Here is a 25,431-nt window from a genome sequence, read left to right on the forward strand (position 1 = left end):
CCCCGGCTCGCCCCACCGCGCCGCCGGTACGGCGCCAGCCGCAGCTCTGAGGGCAGCGGGGCCGCCGCCGCTGAGGTAAATCCGTTCCCGTTCCTTCCCCGGGCCACCTTCTCCTCAACGAGCCGGTTCCCCCCCCACCCCTCCCCGCTCTCCTCAGGGCTGGCCGCCGTGGGCCTGCCCTGTTCTCCCGGCTCTCGCCTCAGGCTCCTCTTTTGGGGCAGGTCGGGCGGAGGGGCTGGTCTCCGTCCCCGCTGGTGTTTGGTGCCAGTTCTTAACGGGGTCTTTTCTAGGGTTTGGCTGTGCTCCTGCCTCTTTTCGGGTTATTTAAAAAAAAAAGACGGAAGTCAGCCGTGGAAACAAGTGCGTGGAAGTGTCCCTGTGCCCTAGCACCGTTGTGTTGTAGAGTCTCAGGTGCCGCCGTGGGAAGCTGAAAGGGGAGGGAACGGCAACCATTCGACACACGGTGCTTTTCGGTAGTGCCCTGGCACTTGCTCTAGGGAGTTCTGCTGATTTATGTGGTGCTCGTTTTCCTTATTTCCAGGAGGGAAGAACAGCGCTGGTGGGAAGTGGGAACGCAAATAGTTCACACTCTGAAAAACGAGAGGGTAGATTCGTACAGCATGGCACGTATGTGATCTGTGCCGTGAAAAAAAAGGATTGGGAAATCATTGGCTGTTTTCTGTACTACATATACAGTTGTATGATGGTATCAGGATGCTGAATTACAGTGATGTAACTGTTTGCTGTGCTGAAGACATAATTAGGTTGAAGTGGCTGTGACTGTTCACATTAACAGACTTAAATTGGATCTTTTGAAGTGGATGCTCTCGGACTTTGAAAATTGACAGATAAAGTAGAGCTGTACTGATTCGTTAGTAGATGAAACTGATGTAAAATTTTAGTGGTTTTAGATTAGAGTTAAATAGCTGAAAGCTCTTTGTGGCTAAAAGAAATTGATAATATTTTTCATCTCTCTAAAACTTGCTTGGTTTTGCTCTAACATAGTATATTTTGTATCATGTATATCTGATGGATTTCTTTTTTATGGCTTTTATGAAGACATAGAACTTTTGAGGAAAGTAAACTGATAGAATTCCACAGCAGTTGAAAGGCTGAAGATGAATAATATAGAGGAAATATGAGGCTTTATATGTGTCTGATGTGAAGAACCATTGAAACAAAGGCCTTAACACTCCTTTAATCGATACTAAAAATTGCTAGTGAAAATAGTTCAGCTTTGGTCTGTGCTCATTTTGGCTGGCCTAGAGTTAATTAGCTCGTATGGGGCTATGGTTTGGATTTGTGCTGAAAACAGTGTTGATAATAGAGATGTTTTAGTTACTGCTGAGCAGTGCTTACACAGAGCCAAGACCTTTTCTGCTTCTCGCCCCACCCCACCAGCGAGGAGACTGGGGGGCACAAGGGGTTGGGAGGGGACACAGCCGGGACAGCTGACCCCAACTGACCCATGGGATATTCCAGACCGTATGACGTCATGCTCAGCATAGAAGGCTGGGGGAAGAAGAAGGAAAGGGGAGACGTTCGGAGCAATGGCATTTGTCTTCCCAATTAACCGTTACGCGTGATGGAGTCCTGCTTTCCTGGAGGTGGCTGAACACCTGCCTACCGATGGGAAGTGGTGAATGAATTCCTTGTTTTGCTTTGCTTGCGTGTGCAGCTTTTGCTTTACCTATTAAACTGTCTTTATCTCAGCCCACAAGTTTTTCTCACTTTTAGTCTTCTGATTCTCTCCCCCATCCCACTGTGAGGGAGGTGAGGGAGCGGCTGCGTGGTGCTTACTTGCCGGCTGGGGTTAAACCATGACAGTCTATGACATTACTTTTTGGAACCTGGAAGGAAGAATCACATGTGGATATGGATATAATAACTGACAGAAAAATGTGCTTGCCAGCCTGATATCACAGTGCAATCAGTGAATGTGATACCCAAGGTATCTTCAATTGAGTGTGAGGATATAGCATATATTGATGAATGCAAAAATTAGAATTGAAAAAGTATCCTCTAAAGTAGAATGTGATTCATCCAGTTGCCGTTGGCAAAGGAGTAAAACTTCCAGTTTCCACATAACAATACTGATACTGGTTTAAGCATCTAGCTTTCTGGAGTCTAATCTGAATTTTACTTTGTGGCCCTATTCCAAAAGCGCCAAGATACAAAGCCCAGCCGTAGACTGTGTTCATGTCCTTCTCTCAAGTAAGGTTGTTCTTTAATCTAGAAGCGTTCTGTCCTTCCTGTTGTAGCTCTGAACTCTTTGTGTATCAGACAGTGTGTATCTTTGCTGGGCACCAAAGTCTCGTGAAATATGTTTTCTTTGACTTCCACATCTGTAGGGGAAAAAATCTGTTATCAAAAAGATACCTTGCTGAACACCTCGGACGTTATTTTTGTGCCTATGGAAAAGTGACTTGGTGTCACAAATCTATCGGGTTTATTGCTGATAGCAAAGCTCTTCAATACTTTTTCTAAATATGTGTTCTGAAGACACGCATAGTTTTTTTTCTTTCATTTTGCATAACTTGTTTTACTCTGCATTGTCATTGCTGGGTTTTGAGGATGTTTATAAAGATGCCACTGGCATAAAGACATAAATAATTAGATGACCAGCTTCCTAGTAAGACATCCATACTTATGCTTAAGTACTTCTTCTATATACCCTTTTTCTGAGATGATTTAGAAGAAGCATATCCCCTTTTCAAAGCTGAAAAGAAGCAATTCCAGTGTTTTCCTATGGCCTGGCACTTGCTGTATAATAAGAGACTGGCGTAAGGAGAATCATTACAATGGCTTGAAACTTGACTGTGTTAAATAGGTACTTACTGAAGATTGTCTCTTGAATGTGTTGCCAGGTGTTTGCATATAAACAGCATCACATTAGTTACGTGTTTCCACTGTAAAGTCTCACTGTATGCCTGCAGTAGAGCAGGTATGGGTCAGTACAAAGAAGGGCTAGAAGGCATAAACAGGAAATTCTTGGGATAAATATGGTACAAAATATATTAAGTTAGAGCAAAAGCAACAAAGATTTAGAGAGATGATGAGCTATGCCGCTGAGGGTATGGGATAGATTGGGGATAAGCTGACGATAACACTTGGGGGTTGTATCATTGGGTTGCCATCACAAGCTATTTCAGCTGCTCTTCTCCGGAGTTACCTATGTCCCAGATTCTTGAAATTGGGCCTATCTCTTTGTAATTACAGATAAAAAAGTTGAGTCTGTCAGGGCTAAACTGGGATTGTAGTTGATGGCCTGGTTCTTCTGAATACTTGCTACTGTAGCCGTTCTTACACCTTATGGTTGCTGAGAAAGGTCAACCCTGAAGCCCTAGCGAAGGGCTCCTTGTACAGAGTTAGGCTGTTGCTGGGGCTGAGCTAAAGGGTTTTCAGTGCAGTTACTGGTTGATGTAGTTATTGGAGTAGTTTTATTTGTTTGCTGTGAAGTCACCGAGAGGTTGAAATGAGCCACAGTTTACTTATTAAATGGCTTTGCAGTTTGGATTGCATGTATCTGTAATAAAAAGTAGGTTATTCACCTAAATTAGGCGTGATTATGTCTAGACATTATCTGATGGATATTTAGCTGTCTGCGATGAATGGTCCAAATTGCCCATGGAATTGGATGTAGTAGTAGGTGTGCCCATTTAGTTTACTTAAAATTTTTGCAGTTTTTGAAGTTAATGTTTACACTCTAACCTTTTAATGAGGCTACAGTTCGGTGATTTTGATTTGCCACCAATGCTGTGCTTTCTAGGTGGGATTTCAATCCATTGTATGTAAGTGCTGTGGGATTCTTATTCTACTGTGCAGTATCTGTTAGTGTCCCTACAACTATTGACTTATCAGTACACAGTCAGAAATGTTGAATTAAAGGCATTTTCTTTATTGCGTTGTAACTGAAATATGAAGAATCTTAGGAACTTTCTGTTGTATAGCTTGAAGGAAAAAGTGACCAAAAAAAGATTTAGGCTCTGACAGCTGACGGATTTTTAGCCTGTATATAAATTCTTATCTGTATATCTGTTTAAAAAAAAAAAAGAAAAATTAGATTTTTTTTTTCCCCTACAACAATGTTTTTCCTTTCTGCCTCAAAAAAAATAGCAGGGAAAAGGACTGTGCTTAACCGTGAAGTGCCCTTTTTTTATTTATTTAATTAACAGTGCAGGGGCCTCCTGATACAATAGTTGTATGGTAACATTCGTCTTCCTAATGCCCTTGGTTACGTTCTTCCAGTAAACTTAGAGAAAGGAGATTTGCTGTTCCCGTGGATCTTCTTTAGCCCCACTGGAAAACCAAAAACATCTTAGGCACAGTCATTTTACAAGACCGTCTTTGCAGTGACCATGAGTTTGTAATGTAGTATCTTCAAAAATTGTTGGTTTGGGTTTTTTTATTCTAGTAATACATCTGCATTTTGGGCCTACATTTCGTTAACAATGAGGTGCAGGTCAGATGAGACATTCTCAACCTGAGAATTTCAAATAACACCTAAGAGTTGAACTGCATTGGGTTAGGTTTAATACAATCACCTGTGCAAACAGATGACATTTTGCATGAAACATTGAATAATTTAGTGTTATCTTCCAATGCTAGATAAAGATTTTTAAAAGGTCAAAGTAAAAGCTGTTGCTTGGCATGTTAGAGGTTGAAGTGTCATGCTTTGTCCTGGTGGTTTGTACTTCAAGTATACAACAAGGACTCAATGTAAATTTGGCTGGGACAGGCATTGAAGCAAATAAATTAATAGTCTAGAGGAAAGCTGTGAGCATCTCAGTGGGGGTGCTTAGCTCTTCATAAAGTTTAAGTGCTTTTCAAACATTGATCTTCTTCCCCTTGAAGGGGACCAAGGTGGGGGGTAATGGTGTAGGCAGCTGGAGAAGAGAATGACATACAGGAGCAGGGGAGATGGAAGGGGAGGAGGAAATCACATGAGAATGACTAAATCTATTATTCTTGCAAAAGCTGAACTATGGTGGCACTTCCACATAAACCAATAACTGATGCGGCTACAATAAACACTGAAATTTTGCACAGAATTGCATCTACAATTAGGGAACTGACTGAATAAATAATGTCCCTGTCTGGTCAATAAATTCTCTGTTAACAATTTCAGATGATTACTCTGACTTTAATATTTCACTTGCAGAGGCTTAGCATGTTGTCTTCTATTGCTTGTCATCTTCACCTCAGAGAATGGGTGGGTGACATTGCAAATTAATGTGATACACTCAACCACTCTTCTTTTTGTGTGTTTGTACTTAGCTTCCACAAAATGCCATGTCAATGACAACTTAATGATTGTGGATTTCACAATATTGTGAAAACTTGTTTAACAAAAGTATAAAAGCTTATTTATAAAGCCAAAGCGAAAGCAATCAGTAGCTGCATGCAGTTATATGTGCATAAAAAGCATTTGCATTACCTTTTAGGCTTGCAGTAGAATATATGAGTTTGTTTAAATAACACAAGAGGCTTGTCATTTTCAGGAGAAGTCTGCATTGGTATAATTCCCCTTGAATTGGGAAAATTTGAAAATGTATACTGAAGAACTCCATCAGTAATGTTGTATTTGGAGTATTTTTTTGAACAAGCTAGTTTCAGAAGCTTTCCTTTACAAGTAAGTGGCTTCATATTTTCTGTAGCTGTTAAATGTCAGAATCCTTACATTACTGTCAAAATATATTAATTTAAATTAACCTTCCAAATAAAAGAATGAAGTATCTGTGTCACAAACCTTATTTTAAACACTAGAAAATAAAACAACTGAAGAAGTAAACCTAGGTACTTCTTTAGCCAACTTTAATCAGACACAAATTTGAAATTCCTACTGCAAGCTAGTCATTTTATCCCGTAATATATAAAACAAAGCAAGAAAATTTTCCTTGATCACATATTGGGGATTTAATTGCCAGACAGATGTTACAGTTGGCAGCAGTAGGACTGAGTGAGAGAACGGCAATGGCAGTCAATGTTGTTGTGCAGAACAGGGATCCCAACTTAATTTGTCAGAAACCAGTGCAGCAGTGCTTTCTGTGCAGTATGCATGTGATCACTAACTTTACCAGTCAGAAATTCAGGCCCACACCTCTTCTGTTCTCTTCCCCAAATAGATATCTAACTCAAGGTTTTGTGCTGCAGTCCTGCTCCAAATGCCATGTGGTGATTTCCAAAAGTTAACTGCTAAAATTTTCAAGCTTTGAAGTATCTGGTTTTCTAAATAAAAAAAGTTCTTCCTCCTCTTCTTTCATTATGGAAAAAGGAAATCTTCTACACTTTTAAAACTACTGATGCTCATTTACTTTAAACAATCTGTGTTGGATTTGAGTATTATGTCCTTGTGAAAAGGAAGGAATGTGATTCAAGATTGTGGAACGTTCGTACTGTCAAATTAAGCATGGTTAGAACAGTTTATGCTAGCATTTCAGTCCTTGTACTGATTTGTATGTCATAAGTTGTATGGTAATTATTTGCCTATGTGGTGGAATTCTAGCAAGGAGAACTTGTTAAGTGTATATTCTCTTTGGCATAGTTGTGGGTCATTTTCTTTTATATACAGATTCTGGAATGAGTAGCTTATTAAAATTTATTTTAAATTGGCCATAGCTTGCTCTAATAATTAGAGTTAAAACAATTTTTCCTATCTTATCTTACAAATCTAAAAATAGCGATAGACATGTATACTTGTTATTAATAAAAAAATAAAAACCTTGCTGTAGGCTCTGAAGACAATCAAGTAAGATTATTATTTTTTGCATATTCTTAGTCATACAGGAGTGGCAAAGAGGAAACAGAAGTAGGTCTTTGGATACATTAGTTTTAATGCTAAAACCTGCATATCCAACTCATCTTAAAAAACAATGAACAGGACAGATGTAAGGTTACTTGAAACACTGTTTAGAGTTTTTTCGTTTGTTCTTTGATAGCTTAGTCTAAAAGGTTTTTTTCCTCTTGGTCAGAAACTTGTTTGCTGTAAGTACATGCAGTGTATTTCAAAGTACTACTATCTATGTATATTATTTGTGCTTAACACTATTTTGCTGATGAAGCAAGAGTGCTTTACTAATCAGTTTGTTGATAATGTCTTTTCAGATTACATCAGATATGACTATGTGAATAGCCTAGGATAGCCCAAAGGAAGGACATGATGTCAGAATAACATACAAAACGTTTGTGAGGTATGTGGGTTTTTTTTCTGTTGTGCTAAAAAATTTCTTGGCTGTCTTTAATACAGTTAAACAAAATGAATGCAATAATTTTGTGCCATTTCATTTGTATGCTAAAGGAGTTGCTTGCAGAATTGATCTACAATTCACATCTGTCATGACATACACAAATACTGAATTTTTATTTTTTTTTCAGAATCTTGATGTCTGTTCTGATTTAAGGTAACTTGTTGATTTGAGCAGCTGAAAACTTGCCTTGATTGAAAAATAATTGTATATTTCTTCTTCTGAGGTATTGCACCTTAACTGGAAGGAATTCCAAATTTGTGTTCTATAAGAAGTTTCAGAACTGGGAGGTTGTTTTTGATTCATTGATTCCTCTCAGACACTTCAAAACATCTGTGCAGCAGGAGATCTTGAAGGACTAGGGTTTCTAAATAGTCCTTTGGTGGAAAAAAAAACCAATCCAAACATTTTGTTTGAAAAAATGTTCCAAATGACTTATGTATTGACTTATTTTAAACAAAAAGAAAAGGGGTGGGGGGGAATACTTAAAAAATGGCAAAGTTAGTACTTTTGCCATTGGTTGAATTTACCCTAAATGTGAATGCACTGTATCTGACTGTTTCTGCAGTACTGCCACTAGATCCAAGCACCAGAGCTGTACTTCTTGTTCTGTTTCACAACCAGAGAATGTAGCCCACACTTAACTGTGTCCTATGAGTATCTCAGCTAGCTATTTTAACTGTTGCTCTGGGATCCCTACACTGCAATCTGCATATACTTGTTTTCATTTTAAGTCTCTTGGATTATTCCTGCCTAGTTCTAGCATTAAGGCTTAAGGATCAGAAAGATTTACTGGGCAGAATATGTTTATCTGATTCCTGGTAGATGGGACTGAGTTTTTTAAAGGGTTTAGAAATACATAGCTTCATCTGAAAACTATCTCAGTGTGAGTCTCTTTACCTGGTAACGGTCACTTTGACCATTTTAGATTAACAAAGTGATCCTATATTCAAGGTCTTGGGATGTAAATTGAAGTGCCATATTTCCTACCAGTCATGTATGCTACCATTAATAAGGGTAAAAAATGGAGACTTTTGCGTGGCTGTCATCAATCAATATAAAGGCTTTCAAGTTTCTCTCAGACATGGCCTTTAATAGCATGAATCAATACAATTTTTAGAACACAGTATACTTTTAAAGGAGCAAGCTATTCCTGAAATGTTTCAGCTTTAATTTGTCTCCTGTTTGTTGATAGTACTTCAGTTGTGCCATTCCATATCTCTGCTTGTTAGGGATGTCTGGAAAATAATTCTGTTTTCATGAAAACTGTTAAGGTTTCAAGTCTTGTTTTTGTTCCACATTGGAACAACAACAAAGCCCTAAAAGAGTTTTCATGAACTTAATTAATTAATGTGTTCTTTGAAAATCTGATTCGTGTAATCCAATGCCATGCTAATTTAACCACTGCTGTTTATTTCCCTTAAGCTTGGTCTGGTCTGAGACCATTTTGTCAGTTATCCAATATATCTTTGTAACAGGTCTGTGGTTTTTTCAACACAATAGCACTTTTGTCAACAAATTTAGCCGCTTTCTAACTTGCTGTGTTTTTTGTTGTGAACAATGTACTAGAACGGCTTTATTTCCATTCTGTTTCTTCCTTCTGCTCTTCCCTGGGTTGCTGGAGCAGTGTGAAAAGTCAACAGTCTGGTGCCATAATTTGCTGTTTTCTGAGAGGCATGAGCTGTAATTTAATGAAGACTTTGCCATTTTAGTTTGAGATAAAAGAAAGAAGTTGCATTTTTAACAAAACGGGAAGAATGGTTTATGGGCACAACAAGATGGAAATGAAACCATTCTAAAATCCCTTTGTCAAGCATTGAAGTTGCATGATTGTGGTGGGTTGACCCTGGCTGGACGCCAGGTACCCACCAAAGCCACTCTATCGCTCTCCCCACCATCAGCTGAACAGGGGAGAGAAAATGCAACGAAAGGCTCGTGGGCCGAGATAAGGGCAGGGAGAGATCACTCACCAATTACCGTCATGGGCAAAACAGACTTGACTTGGGGAAATTAGTTTAATGTATTACCAATCAAATCAGAGTAGAATTATGAGAAATAAAAACCAAATCTTAAAACACCTTCCCCCCACCCCTCCTTTCTTCCTGGGCTTAATTTTACTCCCAATTTTCTCTACCTTCTCCCCCTGCAGAGGGACAGGGAATGGGGGTTGCAGTCAGCTCATCACACCTTGTCTCTGCTGCTCCTTCCTTCTCCGGGAGGGGAGGACTTCTCACACTCTTCCTCTGCTCCAGCATGGGGTCCCTCCCACAGGAGACAGTCCTCCATGAACTTCTCCAATGTGGGTCCTTCCCACGGGCTGCAGTTCTTCATGAACTGCTCCAGCGTGGGTCCCTTCCATGGGCTGCAGTCCTTCGGGCACAGACTGCTCCAGTGTGGGCTCCTCTCTCCACAGATCTGCAGGTCCTGTCAGGAGCCTACTCCAGCACAGGCTTCCCACGGGGTCACAGCCTCCTTTGGGCATCCCCCTGCTCTGGCGTGGGATCCTCTGCGGGCAGCAGGTGGAGATCTGCTCCACCGTGGACCTCCCTGGGCTGCAGGAGGACAGCCTGCCTCACCATGGTCTTCCCCACAGGCTGCAGGGGAATCTCTGCTCTAGTGCCTGGAGCACCTCCTGCCCCTCCTTCTTCACTGACCTGGGGGTCTGCAGGGCTGTTTCTTTCACATGTTACCACTCCTCTCTTTGCCTGCAGTTGCACAGCAACTTTTCCTCCTCCTTAAATCTGTTCTCCTAGAGGCGCTGCCACCGTCACTGATGGGCTCAGCCTTGGCCAGCAGCGGGTCCGTCTTGGAGCTGGCTGGCATTGGCTCTGTCAGACATAGGGGAAGCTTCTAGCAGCTTCTCACAGAAGCCACCCCTGTAGTCCCCCCCCGCTACCAAAACCTTGCCATGCAAACCCAATACAGTGATATAAAAATAAAAGTACGGGTTTATAAAACTCAGTAAATGACTTACAGAATTGTTGATGAAACTTTAAATTAGTATCTTTTGATTATGGAAATATTTCATCTTTATGTAGTCATAGAATTGTTCAGGTTTAGATAAAAAAAAAATCTCAGTAATCTATTTTACACTTGGATATGTTTTATCTTACAGAAATAAAAAACAAGAGCCACCTATATTTCCAGTTTCCTCATGCATAATAATGGTATCTTTACTTCCTGCAGGGCAAGGCCAGAAAACCATGCAGTCATCAGGGCACAGATTCCGTGATGTTGAGCACCACCCGCTTCTTGCTGAAAATGACAGTTACGATTCCTCTTCCTCAGAGGCCGACATGGCAGAGAGGGTTTGGTTCATCCGAGATGGCTGTGGTATGGTCTGTGCTATAATGACATGGCTTCTGGTTGTCTATGCAGACTTCGTAGTGACTTTTGTGATGTTGCTGCCTTCCAAAGACTTTTGGTACTCTGTGATCAACGGTGTTCTCTTTAACTGCTTGGCAGTCCTAGCTTTGTCATCGCATCTGAGAACTATGCTAACTGATCCAGTAAGTATGCGATCGTTCCTTGACGTTGGATTGTTCTCTCATGTGGCTCATCACCTGCAGAGAAATTTGGAGAAATTATATCAGTCTTCTCCTGCTAGGAAGAGTAGTGTTAAATTCAAAACCCTCAAAGTGAAGGGATGATATCTGTACTTTTCCTGTTGTTCTGTTAATGAAACCATAAATAATTTTTGACTTGAGGAGCAAGCAGTATAAAATTAATTTATAAGGGAGAGATAGGGTCATGAGAAATACAGTTGTTTGTAAAATATTAACCCAGGTTCTGAAGAAGCTAATAAAGCTTTAGTCTTTTCTGTCCTAATTTTTCTTACTTTTTTTTGTCAGATATATTTTCAAAACTTCATAAGAAGTTGTAGCTTCATCCTGTTGTGTCGTTTGAAATGTACCTTCCTTTTATGGCACATGAAAGAACTTTTAGAGGTAGACATGGTGAAAAACATCAGTCACATATTGGCCTAAAGTAAGAACTACTGTCCTACATGATTCATGCATTTTTGTGTTTAGGTATTTGGAGTCAGTGGGAAAGGAGATTTAAGTTGAACCCACACTGGAACGGCATAGGCGTAAGAGGTCTTGAAAGTACTTATTTCTTACGACTTTTCAATTCAAGAGTTCAAGAGATTAATTTGTTTATTTTGGACTAAAATCTATTATTCTTTTTAGGGAATAGATCTGGGGAGAGAAGGGTGACGGGAAAAACATCTATTTTCTCCAGATTTTTGAGACTCTAACAGTGTATATAGAAGTTATGGGAGTGTTCAAAAAAAACAGCAGGGTGTTGTAGTTAATGGTTTTCTACGTCTTTGATTTGCTTATGAGCCCCCACCCAGTGATGAAATGTTACGACTTCTACAGACTGTGACAGCTAAGAAAGTTAATGGTTTAAGGATAGATTGCTTAAAGATATGTCCTGGTAAAACTATATGTCTTTCTAGACCTATGTTGTTCTTTATGGATAAAACGTGATAGAAATTGAGATGAATTACTACCTTTTTTCCTCCACTGCTTTCCTGCTGACTCTCAAAATGGAAGACATGACTGTGTGATAGAAACTAAGATTGAAGGAAAAAGGGAATAAACTGCCTCAAAACATACGTGAATAAAATTTCCTCTTATAACTATAAAAATAGATTTTTAATTGAAAGGAATTGGTGGCTGTCTGAGATGACGAAAAATGTTTTTGAAGTAGAGCATATTTTTATCAGCAAAATGCTAAAAGCACGGCCTGAAGTTAACATCCTTAGTGACAGATGAAGAGGTGAATGTGAGATGTGTTTTATAAGCATAAATTTGCTTGGAACAAGGTAAAATTGTGCTTCAGGAGTTCTCTCTGAGATAATTCACCATGTTTATACCAAAGTATTAACTTTAATGAGAACATTTATATTGCAGAGAATACTTCAGCAATACAACATGAGTGTTTAAGAAACTCTTTCAGTTAGTACCCCTGCAAAGGCCAGCTGGCTGAAGTTTGAAGCACCACTTGGCCAAAGAGTTCATCTGGGGCAGAGCTTGGGCTGTGTCAGGCAATACAAACACAAAATTTATTCTGGTCTGTAGGCAACAAAAACTTTCTGCTGAAGTGGAGAGGTATTTTGCAATTAATCTGAAGTGCCTGCTGGTTTCTTGTTTCTGTCCTGAAAACTTCCTTAAGGTGTCTGTGTAAAATTATGATGTTGCCGGTGGGCTTTTTTTGAATGAGAAATAATTATAGAATGTTGCAGGTAATTTAAGCCAACCTGGAGAAGGCTATCCCTGTGCGAAGTAAGTGCTGGCCTGGAGGAGTTGGTACAGAAAGGCAATTGCACTTCCATTTTGCATCACAGTTTATTTCAAAACCGATTCCTGTCACAGATGAGCTTTTAACTCTATAAATAAGCAAGGTGACAGTGGTACTGTCCATTATTTTCTTCTTACTAATCCAAAGTTAGATTCCAATCTTGCGAGGTTCTAGATTAATATTGTTGCTGGAAGAAGCAACCCTGCCTGCTGTTCCTGTCTGTTCATCATCTTCCTCATTGTGTTGAAACAGCTGCTAATGCGGCTCTGTGGTGAACAGCTCGGAGAACTAATCACTAAGAAATAATTTCTTTTACTGATGGGTAATTTTTCTTCTGGATCAGTGCCTTCAACTGTTCACCATGTAGCTACACTAATACAGTAGCAGAAGGCAACAGGGGACACTAGATGTAGAATAAAGAAGCCAGTGGCGGTTCATGGTGACAGTGTCCAAGCTAAAAGCTTAAGTATAAAGGAAAAAAAGGATGACTGTTGGTTCTCAAAAACTTGTGTACATGGGGCAGGCGGCTAAATCTTGGATTCAGAGAGTTGAAATAACATCTTTCAAGTAGTTGTTGCTAATTTAACTTTTGTGGCTGGCTTGGCCTAATAGTTGAACATCACGACAATTAACATATGCTGCTCTAAGAAAGCACGTCTCTTTTAGTAGTGCTTGTTCAGTGTAACTTCTCAGCAAATATTGTACCTGTAGTGCTTGTATCTGCATGTAAAGATGTGTCTTCCTCTTCATTTTATGTATGCTGGTGACAGTAGATTCCATCAGAATTATGCTAATACTTGGCCATAGATGAGTCTTGCTGAAATGAAACTGAATTTGAGGTCAGAGGTAATTTATTCTTTTGGAAATGATCCTGGCTTATGGCAGACTAGCTTTGACTAAATGAACTTATTTCAGCAATTATCCTGAAATTACTGGTGTGAAGTCTATAAAATGTATTTTTAAACACTGTCATACCATTTAAGAAGCTTTCTGTCCTTTAATGGAAATGATTTCAGGGGGCTGTACCCAAAGGAAATGCCACTAAAGAATACATGGATAATTTGCAACTGAAGCCAGGAGAAGTGATCTACAAATGTCCAAAGTGCTGTAGTATCAAACCTGAACGTGCACACCATTGCAGGTATGCCATAGTTTTCTTTAAAGCAGTTATGCATATTGAGTCGGACTAATGTTCCTAATATTTATGTGTTAATTTTTTTCCCCCAAATTTCATCTTCTTTCAAATTCATACATTGCAGAGTATTCTATAAATATAATATACTATGGCCAAAAATGAATGTGGTTGAACGGAAAGAAGCAAGAGACTTGAGAGTTTTTAAAAGTAATCATGCTGTGGTGTCTTAAATACTTTTTGATCTATGAATATTTTTTCCTGTGCATCATTCTAATTATTGTGCCATAGTGTTGATAATGGAGGGCAAAGGGAAGAACCTCAAGGAAATTTCTGATAGAAGCTGATTTAAGAAATGACTCCTACAATCTTAAGAAAATACAGATTGTTTTTAGACTATCATTTTAATTTGTGTCATCTTGTCTTTGTAGTGCATTATTTGAAGTTATATGCTAATTGACAGATTATTTTACCAAAGTTGTATGCATAATTGGTTAAATGCACGTCTGCTTATTGAAGATTCATTTTAGTAAGGACAGAAGTGATGATAATTTGAGCTAAACATGCTATGGAAGAGACAGTAAATGTATCCATTTTTAATTAATTCTCAATCTTTTGAGTTTTCAGGCACTGTGGATATGCATTTGTAATGTTTATTGTGTGAGAATTGAAACTAGATATGCCTGCATAATTAAGACTTACATAAATATGTAAATGTTTCTGGTGGCTCTCTCTAGGTATGAGGAGTGAAGTGTATTGAATTGTGTGGTGTATTAAATATAAGTCTCTGAGTGAGTGCCCGTCAAAAGAACAGAGTGAAGTCTTGTCAGGACTCTCAAATTATTATGTAAATTTGTGGTTTCTAAGTTAAATGTCTCAGTGTATGTCACTTATCTGTGTGAAAGTTATGGCTGAGAAGCTATTTCCATTATACTCAGCCTTGGCACTGAAATCTTGTTCTTCTCTCAGATGTGAGTGGGTTTTTGTATCTGGAGTGTGAAGGGGAAAGTTGCATGTATAAATAGTCAAGTATAGAATTATCTTCAGTTAGTTTGTGTGTTGTAGGTTAGCTTTTGCATGGATGCAGATACCAAGCCTGCCTTCCTGTGCAGTGACTTTGGTTCTGGCTGGCTTTATTACCTCTGGTAGAGCGTTACATGAACACAGCTGTACCAGTTGCTCCGTGGGCCTGAGGGTGGAAGCGGTGCAGCTGCTTTCTTGTGGCAGAATATAAGCTGTTAATCTCCTGGGATCCAAAACAGCTTTGTGCAGTCTGTTCAGATTTCCTGGCATTGTGTTCATGGGATGCGGTAAAGGGACACCTGAGAGCCTCCGCGAAGTGTAGGTTGGATCTCGCTAATTTTCTCATCTCAGATTTAGGCTGGTTCCTACAGAGACTTTGCAGGTATCTTTAAAGTATTTCCCACATCTTCGGTCCTGATAGGATTTACTAATTTGGAAGTAACCCTGAATGAAGACATCTTATGTTGCACTGTGCATATGAGCCAAAAAGCTGGAGTATTGGACAGCCTAGAGCCCATGCAGCTGTGTGGCTCTGTATGGGCAGTGCTTATCTGTTAGACCTGCAGCTAACAACTATATAGGTTTCAGACAAGCCCCGCAGAGTCCCTTGAGTACATCTGGGCCATCATCCTCTGCAGGCACTGTGTTATCTTGGATGTTGCAGTAGCCTGTGATCCCAGTTAAGGAGGTGTTGATTGAAAAATTGTTTCTTCCTGGAAGATGAATAAAAATAAACTAAGTAGGGACTTCAAATACATTGTTTATAGCAAGAATTTGAGTGACATTTATTGTTAAAGCAGAGCAAGAATGGGTAGTGTCTACAGTGAAGGAAATCTGTCATACTTCGAAGAGTTTGCTTTCACTAACCACTGGTTAAGGGACCGAGCTTTGCATGTCTTGTGAATTGTTTTACTTTTTATGCCTTGGTAAAATACACTGTGAGATGTTCCACATAAGGGCAAAGGATGCGTTTTCGTGCTTGCACAGCGCGTAACTGGCTTTACGGAACATCTGAAAAAGAAAGCAAGAGCCTGAAAGTGTATGCGCTATCCTTTAAGCCTGCTGTCATGTTTTTCTCAGCAGTTGGATATCTGGTTTAATTGTCTTTGTCTCTGTTACTTGTACAATAGGTGCTACTAGTAGTTGCTGTTACTTCAGAAAAGTTAAAACAAAGGATTTTTTTTGTAATTTCTTGAATGTTGAATACATACTGCATAGACAGGTAAATGGGCTGGAAACCAGCTACCAAAATCCGATTCTTTGCTATAGATTTAGCACTGCAGAAGTGCTAAACCAAATAGAAAAAAGGTTTGTTTGATTATACTGCCAACTTTTTATTGGCTTACAAACTCATTCCAAGGACATTAAAAGGATGGTCTAGTCCCAAGTAGTCAAAGTGGCAATTTGCTAATAGAAGAGACTTGAAAATGGAAATTGATGTTGGTTCCTGTTGGGAAATACTTACACTCAAAGCCACAGTGCATGTTTTGAGTAGTAAATTATTAACAGAAGAGACTCTTATAATGTAGTTATGAAAATTGTTGTGCAACACTGCAGCAGAAGTTCTTTTAAGGAAGAAAAATAGTTTCATAATACACATCAGTGATGGGGAAAAAGAACAAGAAGCTTTTATTTGCAGCTAAATATCTAGCCTCAGTGAAATACATTAAACTGAGATTTTACTAAGCAGTTAACATTTTCAGCATAAGGAAGAGGTTTATTCTGAGCGAATGCTATTTCATTTTCACTGAAGTAGCACAGCTGTCACTATTTCTAGCATATTCTGTGCTTGTGTTTGCGTATGGGGAACTGTTATTCACAACCAAGTCACTGAGATGTTTGCATCAGTCTTCCTGGGAATTTCTGTTATCCAGACCAGTTTCTCTTCAGCCATTAGCTGTGTCTTTCTGAATGTTGTCCTTGGCATTCGAAACTAATTGCACCTGCAGTTGCCTGAGTGCGTTCAGCAGCAGCGCCAAGCTGGAAAAGACCTTCCTTTGTCCACAGCTGCTTGTTCTCACTACCGAATTGCTCCTTCCTCTTGTGTAAGGCATGAGTGTTCGTGCACAGTGAGATGACCCAGGTTGCAGCTAATGGAGTGACTTCCCCGCCAAACTCTTGCCACATGAACATCTGTGCTTGGACAGGGGAAGGAGTAGAATACAAGTGACAGGGTTAGGAAGAAGGCAGAACCACTGTTTTAAGCATTGCTGCGAGTTTGTTGGCTGGAAATTGAATCGTGGTGTGAGATTAGAAATGAAGGCAGAGTTCCAGACATCTGATGTCTTGGAGAGCTCTGCGTGGGCTTGTGAGAAATACTGAATGAGCAAAAATGAGTCCTGCCCACCTCACATCCTCCAGTGTTTGGCTTGATTGAGGCTGGATGTGATTTTACTCAGTACTTCACATTAATATTCCTTTTAGAGTGACAGTATATATTCTGTGTTACATTAGGAGGCTTGCATGGCTGTGGTAACTGGAGTTAGCTCACCTTCCCACAGAGCTCGGGAGAGGCTGAACTTGCAGGCAGCAGGCTGTGAAATGAAAACTTTTTTGGAGAGTCTTCTGAATGCCTTCTTGTGAATGATACCTGTTTATTCTGCACTAGAGAATGGTTGCGGTGTTTAGTTATGGTATCGGGATTTTCATGTGTAACTGGCACTGTTTAAAAAGTAATTTGCATCAGAAGATGAATCATCTTTAATGTCCATAAAACAAGAGACAGTGGGAATGTAGGGCCTGGGTTATGGTAGCTGAGGACAAAGGGAGCTTCAGAGAAGCAGTGAGAGATTTGGGATTCTTTCATATAACCTGCACAGGAGTATGTTCTGCCTCTTGCTGAATTACCTTATAATCATGCATATGTGATGACTTAAAAACTATTTTGTGCCTTGGAGCATTGATTTCCCCCCCCCCCCACGCATCCCTTTTCTTCACTTTAGTGACAATCATTTAGCTTTGCTTTGTGGCTTGTCACTGCAGCACTCATAGATACCATGCATAAATAAGCATGCATTAAAACCGAAGGATTTTGAATAATAGTGCCTGCATTTTTTAGGTTTATTTGGCTTTGTAACTGCTGAAATGAAAATGCTTAATATTTTGAATGTTCTGCAGGAAAATCTGGAACACTTTGAGTGTGTGGCTGTCTTAAGTACAAAGCTAGGAAAATTAAATACCAGCATTACTGAAGCTATTGGTTTATGGAAGAACTTTAACACATGTTGCAACTGTTCTGTTTCTCTTGTATAACTCTTCATGTTTGGCTGCAGATGGACCTGAATATAAGAGAAATGAGCCCTCTGGTGCTGTATGGCCTAGCAGATGTAGAGTGAAGTTATTGAAATATTTGACTTTTCTTTTTGGAAATAACCTTGGCTCAAAACTGGGCAGAAACTAAGCATTTAGTTGCTGAACTAGCAACGAACAGTAGGGTTTAAATACTCATTAACAAGTAGGCAAAGAATGCGTGCTGCTTACAGTTTCACTATTTTTGTTTTATGTTGAGGAAGTGAGGTGTGACATTGTAAGCTGTTCTTTACTTGAGATTTTGATTGCGTATGTTTAGAATTGTGTGGCTAGTTGAAACCTCAAGAGTGACAATTTCTCTCTTGAAGACGTGAATTTCTTTTTTTTTTTTTTTTTTCTGATTCACAAACTAATTTTACAACTTGGAAGTCTGTAAACTTGAAATAATTACTTTGTCTAAAAAAGCTTCTCCAGAAGGAAAAGGTGTTTTTTTAATAATAAATCTAGAAAGAACTGAAGCTTTGCTCACTCAGTGCCGCAAGTGTCTAAAACAAGTTACCGGGTTCGCCTGATTGTGTGTTTGGATATGCAGTGATTCTCATATTAATATTGTTTTTCTTATGTGGAGAATATTTTATGTACACAGTCAGTTTTGTAACAATCAAAAGCTGAGTTGTGAGCAAGAAAATAGTTTCTTTAAAGAAATGTGTACAAAATCACTGTCTGCAGTTTGTCAAGAAAGATTTCAGCACATCATCTTATGATCACTGGATACCCTTGTTTCTACATTAAAATGCAAAGTATTGTTTCTCAGCAGAAGTCTCTTTTCGTTTCCTTCAGTATTTGCAAACGATGTATTCGAAAGATGGATCACCACTGCCCGTGGGTGAATAATTGTGTGGGGGAGAAAAATCAGAGATTTTTTGTTCTGTTTACGGTAAGTGAAAATCAACAGCAGCTTGATCTCAGTGTGAGTCTACCTTGATTATAACAATTTTGGTTGTGCTTAGTAGTGAGTAATGGCTTAAGGGCACAATTGTTTTGTGTTGGGTTTTTTTTTTTTTTTCATTTTTCCTTCTATGCAAGATATTCTCCAAGCAGGAAGATATTTCTGCTCATACTCATTTTAATCTTGTAAAGTGCTGTTATTTTAAACTACCTTAATTTTGCTGTGGTTTATGTAGTAACAATTAGTGAAATGGTACTGTGATTTAGGGAGCTAATCCTTGACCTTTCATTGTTTTAGATTCAAGCTTAATTAGAATTTATTTTTACATCATTGTGTTGAATTAAAAATTGAAATAGGAAAGTATATTCGCTGTGCAATCGCGAAGGCTGGCTGAAAGGAATGTCTGGTTTACTACCTGGCAGCAGTCAAAAGTAAGCACTCTCTCTTATTTCCAGATGTATATAGCCCTAATTTCAGCTCATGCGCTCATACTGTGTGGGTTTCAGTTTTTCTCCTGTGTCCGAGGGCAGTGGACTGGTAAGCAAATACTTAACTTTCACTGTCATAATCTAGCAGATACTAAGGGAAAGTCATAGCATCCCACCTATTTCAGTCCCATGTATGAAATATTACAGGACTTGGATCTTTTTAAAGTGAGGTCCTGAAAATATTTCATACCTGTTTACCCATCTCTCTCTTTTTTTATTTTTTTTTTTTCTTTAGTCATTCACTGTAAGAGCTGTGGTTGTCAAGGGCATTATCACTCCCTTTCCACATAGTAAAATTTACTACCTCTGTAATAGGAAGGAAACAGATAGCTGGTCGTCAATCACCTCGGCGCTCTATTACCTGGAGCTGCTAGCTGGGCTTTTTATGTCCCACCACAATTCTGTGAACGATAGCTAAAACTTAAACAAATTTCTCCCTCATTCTGTTACTGGAGCCAACTGTGGGGCTCCTGTAGAAAAGAAATTTCCTGACCTGTCCCAGTTGTTTGTTTAGGCCTCTGACTTGCATTTCTTAATATTCCAATGTGCCAGAGCTCATTCTGATCTTGTGCTTTTGACAGAAGATGGTTGATCATATGTTCTTCCTGGTACCTGAAGCAACAGGGGAATCCATGGGACTGGTTTTTGATTGATATTCCGTTAAATGGATGGAATCTTAGTCCTTTTTTACTTGAAGCGTTCTGCTTCCTGTATACTATCCCATTTCTTCTTTGTCTAACTATAATTGAGTTAATCAGTTGATCAGAGGATCTCCAGAGATGTGACTTTAAGTGTAAGTCAGAACCTGATTACTTTGTGTGGTGAATTAAGAAAAAACAATAAAGCAATCACAGCAAAATGGAACATCTGGAATAACTAGCAAGTCAGAACTAACAGTGGTGATAGTTTTTACAGCGTTTGTCATGCATGAAACTTCAAGCTGCTCTCATCTTTACATATGTGCAGTTCCAAGTACTTAAATTGTCTTACATGCAAACATTTATTTGAGCATTCAGCTCTGGGGCCCCAACATAAGAAGGACATGGACCTGTTGGAGTGAGTCCAGAGGAGGGCCATGAAGATGATCAGGGGGCTGGAGCACCCCTCCTATGAGGACAGGCTGAGAGAGTTGGGGTTGTTCAGCCTGGAGAAGAGAAGGGAGACCCTAGAGCATCCTTCCAGTACCTAAAGGGAGCCTACAGGAAAGATGGGGACGGACTCTTTATCAGGGATTGTAGTGATAGGATGATGGGTAACAGTTTTAAACTGAAAGAGGGTAGATTTAGATTAGATATAAGGAAGAAGTTTTTCACTGTGAGGGTGGTGAGGCACTGGAACAGGTTGCCCAGAGAAGTTGTGGATGCCCCATCCCTGGAAGTGTTCAAGGCCAGGTTGGATGTGGCTTTGAGCAACCTGGTCTAGTGGAAGGTGTCCCTGCCCATGGCAGGGGGGTTGGAACTAGGTGATCTTTAAGCTCCCTTCCAACCCAAACCATTCTGTGATCCTTGAAATACTGAGATAGGATTGCAGTAATGCAGTACCAAATGCTGTATAGGAAGACAAAAGTGTTACTTCCTGAAAATTCTTTATTTCTCTGGGCAGCAAATAAAGCTGCTGCAGTGCTAGAAATTAGAATTTTGTTTTAATTGTGAAATACCGATTCAAGTGTCAGATATTTAAGCTTTTATTGCTGTTTGTTGAAAAGGGGATGAACATGCTCTATAGATTGTTTTAATTTATTTTTTTTATAACTATGTCTGTCATTTTCACAGAATGCAGTGACTTTTCCCCACCTGTAACTGTGATCCTGATGATCTTCTTGTGCCTTGAGGGTTTTCTGTTTCTCACTTTCACTGCAGTCATGTTTGGCACCCAAATCCACTCAATATGCAATGATGAAACGGTAAAGACCTCTACTTTTGTATGCTGTAATGATTATTCTGGGAAGATGTGTTTAGATGTTTTATTTGCATGAGGGGAGGCTCTTATTTTGGACAAAATCCCAAATCTGAAATAGCTCATCATTTTTATTTTCTACAGTTGTAAGGATTGAAATACTTTCTTGGGGTTTGCTTTCTAACAGAAGTTCTTGCATTATTTGCTTTTCGGACATGAATTTTATAATTAGGTTTTTCAGTTACAAAGATTGCACAGCTTCTGACTTCAGTTTGGACTTTCACTTCTCAACTATCACTCCTGATTTGTGTCATGAGAAATGTCTGTTTTTCTCAGGTTTACACTTAAACTAGCTATCTTGTATCAACACTTCACACTTTCCTCTACTTTTATACACTTTATTAGAGTGTAAGTGTAGTTGGGACCTTTGGCTCCCTTGCCCTTAGATCTGCAGTGTTAAGCCTTGAGAGGATGTTTTGTGATGGATAAGTGACAGGAAATAGAAGGTATTTGAATCTTGTGGCTGTTCAGAATTTTCTCATGCGAGGCTGTTTAAAAGTGTACTTCTGTACTGAAGACTAACTGTGAAAAACAATTGATAAATACGCAGCCTTCATTAGTGGGAAGTACAAAAAATGATCATCAAAATAATGTGTTAGGGAGAGTAAGCCTAGCTTCAGTAATTGCAGTACAAGAGCCTTCTTGGAAGCCTTATTGTCTGGTTTCATTAACCGAGTAAACAACTTCTAGTGCAGATACATTGCGTGCAGATCCTCTACTGTAAGGTCAGCCTTTCTGGTCATTTTGTCTTTTAGTTTGAGGGAGGAAGAGGTAGACCAACCTTCTTGTACACGTTTTATGTTCCAAGTCTTCTGCCCTGTACCCACAGGGCTAAATTGGCCATTCTTATTTCTTCCTTACTAAATAAATAACAGTAAGAAACTAATCGGCTCACTAGCTATACATTAAAAGAATGTAAAATAGTCATCAGTTTTGATAACTGCTGTTAGACTTTACTAAACTTTGGACTTAACAGTACGTCACTGCATGTCTGTTTGTATACAGGAGATTGAAAGACTGAAGAGTGAAAAGCCAACATGGGAGCGGAGACTACGTTGGGAAGGAATGAAATCTGTTTTTGGGGGTCAGCCTTCACTCCTGTGGATTAATCCTTTTGCAGGATTTCGAATCAGGCGACTTCTACTGAGAGCAAAGAAAGGAGGACCTGAGTTTTCTGTTTGAATCTAATTATGCTGGAACTTGCAAGAATACTATATAATATTTATTTGGGGCCAGAGAAGGCTGTCTACATATAATCTGTGACCAGGTGAAACTGATATCAGACATTTGCTTGTAGCAAGCAGTTTTATACGTTTATCGTCACAGACATCTCATTAACTTTCAGAGACGTGAACTGGATCTGTAATGGTCTTAACAGCAAGGTAAGAGGAAAAGTACATGGTCACACTAAAGAAGCCAAATGTCATGCTACTGTAATTTATTTTATGAGATTAATTATCCATTTTTGTTAAACCCTTTTTATTTGATAAAAGTTTGGGGAATTACCTGTGTGTTTTTATAAAAAGTATATACTTAGGTGCAGTTGTCAATCATAAGGAGGAGCATTATGGTGAAAGTTGATCTCAAATGAGACCTAGCCTTCTAAATCCAGTTTTCAGGGAATAGTGGTTTATTCAGTTTTAATTTATATTTCAGTTTGTCCTAATAAACAGAGCTGTACTCTTGTGTCCCACTTCAGACACACATTCTTCGTATGCAAGTGATTCAAAGGACTGGTGCACACAACAGCATAACACATCAGAGGCACTGTTACACCCCTGCCAAATGTCTTCCCAGGCTCACAAAAGCATGTCTTGTGTTTGGCAGTATTAATCTCATATGGCATTTAGGTAAGTTCTAAATCTTCAGTAAACAACACTTTTGACTAACAGCTGTGGGCCAAATTCTGCCCTCAGATATGCATCTCCAATTCTTAATGCATTGATTCTAGAGGAACTTGAGTGTAGATGTTTGAGAATTGTATCTAGTCCTCTGCAGTGATGAGTGGGACCAAGTGACTGTATCCTTCTGTGTGAGATTAAAATGTATGTACTGCAGATTGGAGTTAATTAACTGAAAACAGTTGTCTTTGTAAGGTCTTGCTCTGCCCCTTTTTATGGTACAGACTTTTTGTAGAAGGAAAGCTGTTGTCTTTGTTCAAGGGATCATTAAGTTATCAGAGGAATGAGGGAGGTTGCCTCTTTCTCAAGTACAACAGAGCTTAAATGTGGAAAGATCTGTAATAGAAGGAATTATTTTGAATTTAACCATTTTCTGACAAAAACTACTTTCAAGAAATGAGAGCAATATAGATCTAGAACTGCTTTATGTGGGCCTGACAACAGTAGTGCTAAGAAATGTTTATAAATCTGCAAGTAATGAAATACAAGCTGCAAGTAATGAAATTCAGCTAAAAGTGGGTTCTTTAAAAATTATATTTAGACTATTTTTTGTATTATTGTTAATCTCTTCTATATAAATTACTGACAATATAAAGGATAAAGCAGGAGCCTTGATACATAGCTTGAAATTGTGCCTAGAAAGTAAATAGCTCCCTGTTCTGGGACTTGCCTTAAAATTGTCCTGTTCTCGCTTTTGCTTTGCCAGTAGCACTGGTGATCTGTCCCACTTCAAGCAGTTCAACGTGCTGAAGAATCTTGCATTATAAAGTTTACGTACTACAGATGCTATACATTCTTTTTTCAGTGACCTGCTTCTCCATTTCTTTGTAATTGTTTGTGGCATCTTGACTCCAGCTTCATCAGGTTTTATACCATTGGGTGGGTGAAATTGCTAAGGGATCCATTTATTACCTATGGCCCCACGAACCAAAACATACAATACTATGTAATATGTTCACTTTGCTTGGGGGAGATGGTGTATAACACTGGACAATTGCTAGGTGGACACATCCAATGCAATTGCAGTCAAATGAACAAAACTACATCTCATGTAACTGAGGGGAAAGTTGAAAGTTCCACAAGAATCTTTGCATATTCAGTTGCACATCTTAAAGATTGGGAAAAGACGTGTCTGGCTTTGTCATGAGGCTCTTAATGTGTATATTGTTTAATAAAATATCCTGATGAAAATCAGAAAATATCACTTCAAGCGGTTGAATCCTGTGACTTAGCAAGTGTGTGCGTGTGTGAAATCAGGTTTACTTGGCTTTTCAAACCCTTGTTAGGTTGTAATTTTTTTAATGTAAAAAAAAAAAATAAAGTAATGAATTGAAGTCTTAGTTGATTAACTTCTGCTCTGTATGTCACTTTTTTTGCACATAGATTTGCATATTCACATATATTTAGATTATAACAACTTCAGGGTAATGATCTTGCATCCTTTGGCTTGTAATTTATATGTACATGTGTATCAAGTAACAGATGATATTGCTCCAAATTAAATGCTGCTGTGCTTAAGGGTTTTAAGCTGTGCTAACTGCTTAGCTGCTCTTAGGCATTTCCTTTTCTGCATCCTCTGGTGTAACTGTTTATCTTATTAATACCTGTTTTTCTAAGACAAGTGGGAAAACACATGGTGAATACTTCCTGCTTGAAAACTCTTTAACAGAGTATCTCAGGCTTCACACTTTCAACCTGTTGGTTTAAAATACACGTTTGGACTCCCTAGTTTCTCTGCGCAAATGTTGTCTTTTGCCACTAGTTCTGTAGCTTCAGATACAAACCCAATTATGCAGCCTAGAGAGCAGCAGTTCAGGTAGTTGTCAACAGAACAACTGACCCAACAAGGGTGAGGGTGAGGAGGAAACAAGGTTTACAAAGGCAGTAAAGGATGGAGAGACTGGAAGCAGTTTATTTCTCGTTTGCAATAATTCTAAAAAATACTTCGGTACCTTTCCTGGGTATAATATCACACTTTTGTACACTGCTGTTTCCAAATACATTCATACAAACTCTGTGCCACTGCTTCTTGTATTTTTTAAGCAGGTTAATGGTTTCATTATATTTGTATGCCACAAGAGTTAGTCTGTGCTATGTTTACATCTGTTTTAGGGAAGAGCTTGTTTACTCTCCAAAGGAACAGACATCTCTGCGGATGGATCCTGTGAATTTATCTCCTTTT

General features: G+C 39.0%; 1 protein-coding gene across 5 annotated transcripts; it reads left to right on the plus strand.

The window, feature by feature from the left end:
• On the plus strand, positions 1-23,496 carry ZDHHC7 (zinc finger, DHHC-type containing 7). Of its 5 annotated transcripts, XR_775155.1 has the most exons (10): positions 14-75; positions 7,105-7,190; positions 7,375-7,400; positions 10,431-10,753; positions 13,568-13,692; positions 18,796-18,892; positions 19,360-19,441; positions 21,165-21,295; positions 22,354-22,730; positions 23,005-23,496. XR_775155.1 is itself a non-coding variant. In XM_010579639.1 (9 exons), the coding sequence occupies exons 4-9, from the start codon at positions 10,448-10,450 to the stop codon at positions 22,528-22,530; spliced, it is 918 nt and encodes a 305-aa protein (XP_010577941.1). In that variant the 5' UTR covers positions 14-75; positions 7,105-7,190; positions 7,375-7,470; positions 10,431-10,447; the 3' UTR covers positions 22,531-23,496. The 5 variants fall into 5 exon arrangements, 4 of the variants coding, with proteins under 4 accessions (XP_010577942.1, XP_010577941.1, XP_010577940.1 ...); XM_010579639.1 differs by having other exon boundaries at positions 7,375-7,470; positions 22,354-23,496; XM_010579638.1 differs by having other exon boundaries at positions 22,354-23,496.
• Positions 23,497-25,431: the final 1,935 nt, after the last annotated feature.

Source organism: Haliaeetus leucocephalus, unplaced genomic scaffold, assembly GCF_000737465.1.
Source record: "Haliaeetus leucocephalus isolate CR32 unplaced genomic scaffold, Haliaeetus_leucocephalus-4.0 Scaffold668, whole genome shotgun sequence".
NCBI lineage: Eukaryota > Metazoa > Chordata > Aves > Accipitriformes > Accipitridae > Haliaeetus > Haliaeetus leucocephalus.